At 39.5% G+C, this 11,783-nt stretch overlaps 1 protein-coding gene across 1 annotated transcript; it reads right to left on the bottom strand.

Annotated features, from left to right (window-relative positions):
* Positions 1-130: 130 nt before the first annotated feature.
* LOC137969750 (sorting and assembly machinery component 50 homolog) lies at positions 131-11,773 on the bottom strand. Its single transcript, XM_068816104.1, has 16 exons — positions 11,702-11,773; positions 11,490-11,552; positions 10,262-10,363; positions 10,093-10,180; positions 8,560-8,666; positions 7,754-7,846; positions 7,318-7,358; positions 7,096-7,183; positions 6,188-6,316; positions 5,986-6,057; positions 4,779-4,862; positions 3,877-3,947; positions 3,656-3,723; positions 2,867-3,013; positions 2,607-2,745; positions 131-1,629 (listed from the first exon to the last, which is right to left on the bottom strand). The coding sequence occupies exons 1-16, from the start codon at positions 11,717-11,719 to the stop codon at positions 1,584-1,586; spliced, it is 1,356 nt and encodes a 451-aa protein (XP_068672205.1). The 5' UTR covers positions 11,720-11,773; the 3' UTR covers positions 131-1,583.
* Between the last annotated feature and the right edge of the window lie 10 nt (positions 11,774-11,783).

Raw genomic sequence — 11,783 nt, 5'->3', positions numbered from 1 at the left:
ACGCGGGCTACGCGAGCTTACGGTCGAAATCTTAGTGTGCTGCCTGACTTCGTCTTAGGACAGTTAAAACACGGAATTCCCGAAACGGTAAAATAAGCACCAAAACGCACAAGAATACACCAGAGGAGAGTCAGTTTTATTCATTTTATTGAATCAACGTTAAATTGAGCGTTTTTTTAGGCTTCATAATCGACGGTATTTTATTTCCCATACAAAGTCTTATAACGCGTTTAAATTCTCAACGACTGCCTGTAACCCAATACCGCTTGCACTCAAAGATCATCTTCCCACTAGTCATTAATTATTACACGTCACGTCAGAACTATCCACCCTGACCAAAATCGAGGGCAGACACGTGTTTTTTTGCTCTAGTCCACGAAACTTTCCCGACCAAAATAAAACCAGTCGTGAAACTAAAGTCCTGCGTATTCTTTAATGCTGGTCTCTCTCTTTAAGAGAAAGAAAATTTAAGAAACGGCAACGGCTACGACTACGACATCATCACAAAACATTAATATCATTGGTTAAAAGAGCATAAATAATCGTGCTGCACGTGCAGCACAGATTTTAGCACGTACCTTAGAGGTCCTCTGCATAACGACGACGTGAACTCACCAAATTTGAGGTTTTGACGACCACGTAAGCATGCAACAGAGAATCCTTCATTCTCTATTTTAAGTCTGAAACCGCTCGTACCAATTTATTTTTAGGATACTTCACCCATATTGTAGGACGTGAACGAGACTTTGGGTGAGATGACGTTTTCGTCAACCGTTGCCGTTGTAGATCTTAAATTCTCTAATATCTGATCATGTGACAGTGTTATCTTCACATGTGGCAAATCATCATATTTTTTTGTTTCAATTTGACAATTCTTGCTCTAACAAGCGTATGAAGGTTCATTAAACGCATAGTCCCGGTAGACGATATCGCTCGCAGACCGCATCCCAACGCTGGGGGTTCGTGCAAATGCACGCGCACGTGCGCTCCAAAGTTCTGTAAAGCTTTAATAGTTGAGGGAAAGAGGGTGCCAGAGCGAATGTTGTAGAAGAGGACTGGACTTCCATTTCAGCACTCGCTCTGCATCCCTCTTTCTCTCCCCTTTTAGCGCTTGCTACGTAGGCTACAGTATCACTTGAGGCCAGTTATGGGATTTGAGCGGCGCCCACATCTGCCGTAATAAGGCTTAAAGGTATAGGAGGTTTTCACGTGACGTCATCACCGCCATGTTGGTGGACGAAAACAAAGATGTAGCTTCTTTTGTTCGTCCACCAGAAGTCGTACATTTCTCTATTGTTACTGGTGTCCCTAGAGGCTGGTTGAAAACGTCCTATCGAAAAAGAAGCCTTCGAGTGAAGTTGGTCTTTTGTCTTGTCGCCGTTATTTCAAAGATCAAGATCACTGGATTCGTGCCTGTCATTGCCACAAGGATGTCTGTGTTTTGTCTCTCATTGGATGGTGTTCATTTTCCGCCATGGCGGACTATTACTCGTCTGCTTGTGAAACGTTCCAAGTTCCTACTCCCTTTCTTCCTGCTGTCCAGTTCCTAATATTACATTGATACATTTCGAATGATCGCTTCGTCAAAGGAAGTTGATTCCAACACCGATTTGAACGCCATGATTTACACTGAAACACACAAACAGAGAAACCAAAATCAATGTTAGTAAAATTGAGTCAGTAAACAGTAAAAACCCTGAGGTAGGTACTTCATATATGACCTTCCTCTGCCGACAATGAGTGCGATGTAACGCAAGAAAACACACAATGACAGGGTTGACGGCTAAAAACTCTGTTCTCTCCTCGTTTTGAATTTTAGCAGTTTCGGGGATTTCTTTTCTGCTTGTTTGCTTATAAATGGCGTAAAATGACCATTATGTGGAGTACACGCTAACACGGCGATGAATTTTCGATTCTCATTCTTAAATTTGTCCTTCAAACCAGTTCGAAACATCATAGCCTTCGTATCAGGCGTTTGAAATGGAAAGAGGGAAATTAGTCAAGCGCTCGGGGAAGTTGGCCACTAGTGACCTCGGATGCGGGGATCCCACTCGCTGTAAAGGCCGCTCAGTCGGCCGCGCATGATCAGAAGCGATTATAACAACGGCTCTCGGTAATAGAGCCGAAGATGCCACATGATAACGGATAATGGACAGACGAATTTTTTTCGATCATATTTCGGGGATAGTCGGGAAAAATCGCGAGTGCTCCGAGAAGTAGTAGTAAAGCCTGTGACTTTCCGATTGTTCTACCATCGAGCGATAGCAGATTCGTGGGAACTAGGCCATTAATAGGGAGATTAAGCACGGGGATTGACGTTCTTGAGCCACGGATTTTTTATACTTCAATTACGAGCCAGAAACCACTGAACAATCTGCCTAAAACCGAACGCTTCAACGAACTTTGGCAAATCAGTTCATTCAAGTACAACTCATAATCCAAGACTGTGATTAAAAAACAGAAAAACAGAAAATAGGACTCTTAAAAAAGATATTTCCTGGGCGAGGAAAGTGACTGAGGATTGATTTAAAAAACAAGAAGGTACCTCGCCTTTTACTGTGCGTCTTCATGTTGAAGAAAATGTTTTAAAAAGTCGGTTACAGTACCTGTCCGAACTTTGTGCTCCAAGAGGAACACAGTAATTCAGCTCCAATCGAGCGATACCTAATAACAACACGAGCCCAGCACCACATGACCAGCGGATTTTCTCCCTCAACACAGCCGGTCTGTTACGCCAGGGAAGACCTGCCAGAAAATTGTTGTGGGTTAGATACAAGATTCAGTATAAGAAACGAGATGAAGAATTTAAACGACACGGAATAAGCAAATACAGCAAGTGTATTATCATAAAAGCGCAAGGGCATACTTCCGCTAAGAGACACCAGATTGCCACTATTCAAGAACAAATGTGTCTTGAACCGGTCACCCAATCCACCTTGCGCAGGTCTGAACGGTAATGGAGTGTAGAGGTGAAGACCTGCTGCCCAATAAGTATCATTGCCAAGGGAATCACCTAACCAAAAAGCAGAAACTGTTAAGTGACGTACATAATTTATTTATTTATTTATTTATTTATTTATTTATTTATTTATTTATTTATTTATACACAGTAAAATTATCAGTATTACAAATTGCCATAAAAGTTATGACTGGAACATTGTTTTACAAGATTACCGTGTGGTAGCACGACTGACAGTTGAAATAAAGTAGGCCCATTTGCCATAAATGAAGGGGTAGTTTCTAAAGAAACTGTGGTGCTGCGTCGGTGGGGAAGTAGTATACAAAAATTTGGTTTTATCAACGGAGTTGATAATGTAAATTGGCCACCGTACAGAGATTCTAAAAGCTGACGTTTCGAGCGTTAGCCCTTTGTTTTGCTCTGGCGAATTGGCGTGGTTACTGATTACTATGCAAACGTCTCGCCACATCTTCAAATAATCATAGTTGGTCTACGAGTTTTTACAGACATTTAGCATCGCGTCCACGGCAAACGGTAAACGCGATGATGAAAATTTGCGTTTTGCCAGCTCATTTTTTGCATGTCATTTAAAAATGTCGTACCACTTCGAAAAACAGAGACACATTCATTCATTTATTTATTTATTTATTTATTTACGCACAAGACTGTTTTAATCAAACAAAGTACAAATCTTACCCCCACTTTTCGGCCCAATGCCCTTCAAGTTAAAGCCACGGACGGACAAAGGACCACCTAGGAAAAATCTACGTGACAGAAAAAAAGGGAAAACAAGGCGAGAAAAAGTGTTTAAGGCGCAAGAAGAATTGAGATGGCAGAGCAACATAGTTAAATTCTGTTGAGCATCCGCTCTTAGTGTCTCAGAAGAAATGAGTTAGCGTTAAAATCACTGTGGCCACCTGTCGTTGATTCTTGAGGGTGTGCCAAACAATGGATGAAGATGTCCTCCTTGAAGAGACCAAGAAATTATCTGGAAACAATAATGAAAAAGCACGAGAAGAAGTGTCATGCGAAAAAGATGCCGATGTAATGTTAACGATAATGATAACGATAATGAAAGCGATAACGATAACGATCATGATAATGATAACGATAAAGACAATGATAACGATACCGATAATGATAATAATAACGATATTAGCGATAGAAAAGAACGACGTTTCGGTGACATCGTGACACCATTTTCAAGTTCAAATGCAATAGAATAAACTGTCAGAAAATTGTTCGCTCAAGATTTACATAGTTCCAATAGATATGCAAGATCACGCAAATAGTTTTGCTTGAATTGAGTCCGACTGGACATTGAGTTTATTGCAGTTGAACTTGAAAATGGTGTCACGATGTCACCGAAACGTCGTTCTTTTCTATCGGTAATTTTTACTTGTTTATGGTTTACTAAATCATTGCTTATAAATAACGATATTGATGACGATAACGATAATGATGATAATGATATTGCAAAAGTAAAGGTATCTTTGGTTATTGGGGACCAGTTCAGTGTCAATGACCAGTCGACGCATACAAAGCCATACAAAAATTGGCTTACAAGCAATCCGCTTGTGGTAGTACTTTTTCAAAACACTATGTTTACCTTTCTTGAAATTTACCTAGAAGCTCTACGACGTCTGTGTCTTAAGTGATCACACCGAATTAAGATAAAGCCGGGCGCAGAACTATTCCTTCGCGGACAGTATTCGCGGCAGAATAAAAAAAATAAATAGCAGCTGGATAAAAACTACTTCCGAACGGTCTGACTTGCGGCCTACCAGCGCGAGGCCCAACGGACGGACAGCTCACTTACCACATCTTTGAGAACTTTTACACTGTGTTGATATTCCAGGTTGTTCTTTAGAAACCGCACATCTCCTCCTAACCCAGCCAGTTCCTAAAATGGCCAAAAATATGGAAAATTGAACGGTAGCAATTTGAAATTTAACACCACAGACGAAAACTTCACTTCCCCGGCAAATAAACGGCGCTTAACGAAAAAATAGAAACGGAGGCTGATGTTAAAAGATATGGACAACCTACAGTAGTTGCCTCTACAGTAGGTGGTTCAAAAAATGCCGAGAGGAACAAGCCTAACACCAATGTGGCCAGAGTTCGATTCCCTTTCCCGGCGTCATTTGTGGGTTGAGTTTGTTGTTGGTTCTCTCCTTGCTCTGAGAGGTTTTTCTCCGGTTTCCCCACTCCAGTTAAACCAACACTGACAAATTCCAATTCGATCCGGATTAAACGGACACATGTTGAACGAGCTCCTGAGCGCTCTTACGGTGTTCCGTAGGTAAAGTAATGGGTAGGGTCGTACCTCTTGTTGAACACTATATTTCATTGGCTGTACAGTGTCGTACTTCCTATTGTTTTCTTTGCTAAATCCATTGTTATCTTTGTTCGTTCTATTGTTCTTTTGGCCAATCCTGAAGCCCCGGTTCAATGAGGTACGACACGACCCAAACAAATAACATTTACATTCTTTACATACCAACAGCAGAAGTGCCTTTACTGATGTTGTTTTATAAAAGAAGCGGAGGCAATTACGAGACAAGCGTAGAACGCTGATCACGCGCCGCATCCTTACGGCCCGTCATGCGTGGCTAGCGGTACGCGCTCTCTTGCTCGTCTCCAAAAAGACGCTAAAAGCGCGCGATGCGTAGTGTAAATAAAGCGAAGATAGACAAGGAGAGTACGTTCTTTCCTTTCCACAAACAATTTTTGGAACAAACTCAGAACAAATATTTGGATCAATTTCTGAGCAGTAAAGCGGACATAAATTAAGTCTATGCCAAACAATTAATTTCGGAAGTATCAAGGGTACAGCTACACGTAGGCTAGTCGACAAGAAAAGACGCTTGAGTGTGGAAGCAATGAATCTTTCTGAGCATCGCGCACGGCCTTTGTTTTTCTCGCAAAATATTTATGGTAAAACGGGTCAGCTGCTGTGTAAGAGAAACGATCAACAACCCCAGAAGAACTCAACATTTTGTATCCCCTGAAAATCTTAAACAAACCTGAGAAAGCCTAAAAAGGTATCCTTCGCTTGGCAACGCCATGTTGTCCCTTTCGTCTACTATGAGCACATGCTAAATGAATGAACGTACGAAAAGAAATTAATGTTGGTGTCTGTTCAAATGCAAGTGAAAAAAAGAACTCTTTGAACATCTTCGTCAAAAGGCTCAGAGATGGAGCTCAATTGGCTTTAAGTCTTTTTACCTTAAGGGAACTTTTAAGAGAATGGCCTGCTTGTTCTCGGATGGCAAAAGATGCATTCTTGGACAGTCCAGTAACATCACGCCACATCCCTTCCCACGATAAGAGATGCTGACCAATGAACGAGGGAAACTAGAATGAAAAAAAGAAGACAGCTTTGTAAAATATCTTCTCGAGGCAAAAATGACTTTTTAGAGATAAGTTTCAAGGGGAGCATACCCAAGATTGCTCTCCACTCTCCACTTCCTCTCCACCCTTCACTGCACTGAGATTTTTTGCAGATAATGATAATTAGCAACCATTCACCGAAGTGGAATATACTCAAACAACTATATATATACTCAAACAACTATTCACCTCAGTGTTGGGGGCTAGTGGTGGATATTTACCTCGTCACATCGCGGCTCAGTAAATACCCACCACTAGCCCCCAACACTGAGGTCTATAGTTGTTTGAGTATATACTAAAACAGTGGGATAATACAGCACAAACAGATGATTTTAACTCATTTATTCCTGCAAAGATTACAACATTTTCAGGTGCAAATTCCACGCAAATTGCTTGGAGGTGAATAACAAAGGATATCCGGAGTTTGAGTAGCCAATCAGTGTGCACATTCAACGCATCGTTGAACGCGCTATCCACTGTTTTAGTATATTATACTAATGACAATGACTACCATGATGGTGATGATAATAATTAAGATAATAATAATGAAAATGGAAATGATGATTGTGACGGTGACAACGACAATGATAGCAATTTACCGGTAATTTATTACAATGCCAATTGCACCTACTGCTGCAATAGCGATGATTGGCAAGATGATTCAGCAATGGATGAAACAATCAATAAAGAGACAAAGTCAATAAGATTGTACTGTATCTTGAATATTTTGAATCAGTGGTTACCATAAAATCAATGGAGACTCCTTGAGTTGCTTCCTGGTGTGAACACATTGGTACATCGGTGGTTGATTTTTGAGCCGAAATAGTAAAACTGCAAAATAAAATAAAAATGAAAATATACTTTAAACCTTTTAGCATGGACATTTCACACAAATATCCAGACAACAAATGAACTTTTCAAGTAACCATAGAAACTGTACTCAAAAGATCAGCAGAGAGACCAACCTTCTATCAGGATTCCCTGGTGTGGGCTTGAAAAACGCAAGCTGAAAAGGTCAGGGGAAAACATTGAGAGCTTAAAAGATCAGATACATAGAAATAATAAAAAAATATTATTTCTCCATTTTCATTTGCTAGTTGTCATTTTTGATTGGCAAGGGACAAGAAGCTTAAGCGACAATGACGACAACAGCCACAAGGATGTCATCTGAAAATATAAATAATTGAGCCACGTATTGTAATCATTTCGCAAGTGTTCAAAGGTTGCTTGTAGTGGGACTCGTGCAGCAACTATCTGTTCTCAATTTCCTTAACATCATCATTGCTTAATAAGATCCTTTTCACAAAATGATGGACCAAATGTCAACATAGCATAAAATGTACAGAAGCTGTGAAATTTTGTGACACTATAGAATTCAATAAATACTTTTAGAGCTCTTACCTGATATGACATCCGCGTTCTTGTACCAAATGTCATGTCTGCTTTAACTTGTTCTGCCCTTCCGAAAACATTGTTGAGGCGAGAACCAAATGTCTACAAAGAGAATTTTACTCATTTCTTGCAAGGTACTAAACAATCTGGTACCTTTATACATCAGAAGCACATGACGTTGAAGCGTGTAACTTGCAACTCTTTTCCTTGGAACAAAGCTGGGGATTTTAGGACACCAATTTTATGCCCAAATATGGACAAAAATATGGTCGAAGCTCCACGAGCGGGAAAATGCATGAGCTACGATACATCAAAATAATGAAGTTCTTAAATTAAAAAAAACCCAGCTCTGAACCAGGGTTAAAAGCTTCAAGGTTACAGATGTATTCATGAGCTCCTGCATACTGTACATACCGGTATACATTAAAATATTACATTAATAAATACATTTTACATTCTATCTTGACGGCTACATTCTTCATCAAAAATCTTCTGTTTGTTCCAGCTTTAAATCTAAAAAGCTACCGTGCATTGTCTCCATCCTCAGCTCCCACTGACGAGGAAAATCATCTGGCATTAGACAGATCTATTAAGTCAAACCCCTAGGATTCAACGAGTTAATTAACCTACTAATAACTTAAAGGCAATTACAGCTGTACATGTAGCTTGTTTTTTTTTTTGTATGCTATTTAAATGTTCTCCTCCAAAAATTTGAACCTTTGTTTGGACCACAGAGGGACAGAAATTTTGTGGAATGTTTTCGAAGCCCTTCAATAAACTCACAGGTCGTGTTTTGGATAAAATGTTCAACTGACCATGCTCCCTTCATTGTTGCCAATCTGTGTTCCTGCACTGCTCGTTACAAACTTCTTTTCTTTTACATAAAATGTGACATCATACCCATTTGGGAGTGCTGATGAACCTACAAAAAATGTTGTTAGTATTTCAAGATAGTAGTTTGATTCATATTTAAATGGGGAAATTGAAAATGGTTAACATTTTGAAACAATGTGAATTGAATCTGAATGTATCTCTTAGACGGTCAGTACGGTTGTTATAATTGGCTAATTCAGCACACCCTACTCTATAGCATCTGGCCCACTAAATTTAAAAGTTTGTGTCAATTGCTTATTTCAAAGACCTGAATATAATTATAAAAGAATGTTACTATCCTTGTTATGTATCTACGGCAGAACTTCAAGTCCTAGATTTGTAAATCTTATTTTTTCCAGTTTGATTACAATGTACAGCCCTCAAGCAAATCTGAATGGCACCAAGACCTTGGTTGGCAAAACTGAGTGTCTGTATTTCTTGTACTTTGTATTTGTCTAGTTGAGTTCCACCAGTCTATGGCCCACTTACAGCATTGCGCTATCCAGCTACATATCCCAAACAAGCATAGTGACCTACAATCCTAAACAAAATTGTTGAGACACTGTTTACCTCCTTAATCCATGAAGTAAATGATGTTCATGATGTGGGTCCACTCTCCCCCAAAAACAATTTTGAGGAATAGCTTGGTTGTTTTCACTTCTCCACAAACAACATTGTCTTGGGTGGGGATTAGGGGGGGTCAGGTATTGTTGGGACTTTTGTTAAAATTATTATTGTCCAAAAGAATGAAACTTGAGAAAAGTTTCAACAATTTTTGTCCAGGATTGTAGCTTAGTTTTTTAACCTACTCACACCTGACATGCCTCTCATTGACAAGTAAAATCATCTGGTGTTAAAGGGAGAGTTTCACGTCTCTGTGCATGGGCAAACGGTCACGTCAGCCCAATTAATTCCATTGTTATTTAAACAATCAAAAACATTGATTCAGGAAAAGAAAACAATGCCATAGAAGTGTATTTACTCATTGGAATTACTTTTGCAATCATTTCCTTTGTGTTATGAACCTACTGCATGCGGATAGATAACTCATGCATTATGACAACTCTTGCGTAGGATAAAATGTTCGACCCATACATGTAGTAAATTCAAGGCCAACATTAAATTTGATATTTGCTATGTAAACCAAATCTTCCACCAAATTTAGGCCTTAGTCATTCAGTGTACTTGCTGTAATACTCTCAGTGATTAATGAACATCATCTGGTTCAGTAAAAAACCATTATAATATTTACAACTGCTAGCGCCAAAGCTTGGACATCCACAAAACCGTGAAACTGCCCCTTTGAAGTCTCAATCCTGGGAGTCAGCGGGTTACAAGGAGTCACAAAAATGAAGGGAAGACTAAAAGACTCTTTGCAAGGGCTCCCTTCCCTTCCAACAATAACATTCATTTCAAATTTGGAATCAACATTAGCCTCTTGTGCTATGCCTGATCATGACTTTCAATGTGAATACCTGTGCTTGTGTCAATCAGCATATCAACTTCTTCAAAGACTCCAAGATTCAGAAGATGATCTTTTGCTTCAAACGTCAGCATCACAAGCTGCCAAATATTTTTAAATTAGTGTTTGGCATTTTGGAGGAATAAAAAACCACAAAGACATAATAAATCTGATTTTATCACCTCACGGAAGTTTGTGGCCTCTAGGACTCCCTTAATGCTTGGAACTAAAATATCTTTCTTGGTTTTCCAATATCCTTCAACATTAACATGCTGGACTACAGCCTGATAAAAGATGGTAAACATCACTACGAGACACACAAAAATTCTCTAATAATTAATTCAAGTACAATGTACAGCTGTATACCATGTAAGGTATAAATACCCACGCATGCCTTTGTAGCCAAACAGATAAGAGATGAGAATCTTGAAAACTCCAAGGGTTACAGTATAAGAGAGTGTACTTATGTTTACAATAGTTGTATTCAGTGAGTTAGAAAAATCTACTAAACCACTATGCACAGTTACACAATTGGGGTTAGACAGTCTTTAATACAAAGTACACAATTTATAGATACAGAATATAATATACAAATGCATAACAAAACTAATAAATCAATGGCCCAAACCCTGGATTGTGAATAGTGAACTGAAATGATGTTTTAATCACCACACTTAAAAGTGTGGTGATTAGGAGTGAGAATGGCTTTGCAGAGGAAGTCAGCGGATCGTAGTCGTATGGTAAGGGGGGCATGGTGAGGCATTGGAGTATTGTATCTGATCGTCAGTCCCCCTCGAGGGGAATGCCAGATTGACATGCAAAAGACTGGCCCCTCCCCTACAGAAAGGATGACCAGCATATGCTTTAGGGTTGATGCCAATAAGGGTGCAGTGAGTACGCATCTTGGTGAGGAACATGGTGTATGTGAAAATCTGGAGGCAAGGGAAGCTGTTGTCTTAATTAACTCATACAAAAGCCAGACTTCTAGGGTCCAAGGAATGAGTAAAACCAAAAGCATGCGTGGCAGCCAAGGTATATTAATAACGATTTTTCAATATCCACTTAAACTCCTTCCATTTGCTCAGAAATGGAGGAGAGCTATAATTTTGTTGCATCTTTCCCTGTTGGCAGATACAATAAAGCACCACGGATATTTTCTTGGTTCAAAATTCTTTGTGTGAAAAAACGGTGGAGGTTCTCAAAAATTGGCTACTATAAGGGTATGAGTGCAATCTGTTACGGTTGACCCTCTGGAATTATAAAGCGTCTCCCAGATTTATAAAGACAAGGAAAATAGAAGACGTTCGGATAGTCCTGGAGCAAAGGACACCATTTCGGCTTTGACATAATGTTTACATCATTCTGAAAAGAACTTTAATCCAGGAGTAAATTGATTTGTTCTCAACTTACTGGCCTGACCAAAACTTCTTTCGCGGCGTCTTGAACAGGAGACTTGCCATCTTTCACCCGTTCCTTAAAGACAAATAAGAAAGAAAGTGATCCTGTAATTTAATGTAATTGGCAGCCTGACATTTCAAACGACTTGCTTGAAAAAATTATCAAATACAGGGCCATCAGAGTAGCAGACATTTCTTCATTCTATACATGCATAATATGCTCACCCCTGTTTCGTCCACCATCTTTGTTTCGGGAAGTACAATATCATTCTACATACATGACGTACCTAACTTAGCTCGTTCCCAA

The sequence above is a fragment of the Montipora foliosa genome, chromosome 9 (assembly GCF_036669935.1).
Source record: "Montipora foliosa isolate CH-2021 chromosome 9, ASM3666993v2, whole genome shotgun sequence".
Taxonomy (NCBI): Eukaryota; Metazoa; Cnidaria; class Anthozoa; order Scleractinia; family Acroporidae; genus Montipora; species Montipora foliosa.
The sequence above is the reverse complement of the archived record's forward strand: the minus strand, read 5'-3'. Positions and strand labels throughout refer to the sequence as shown.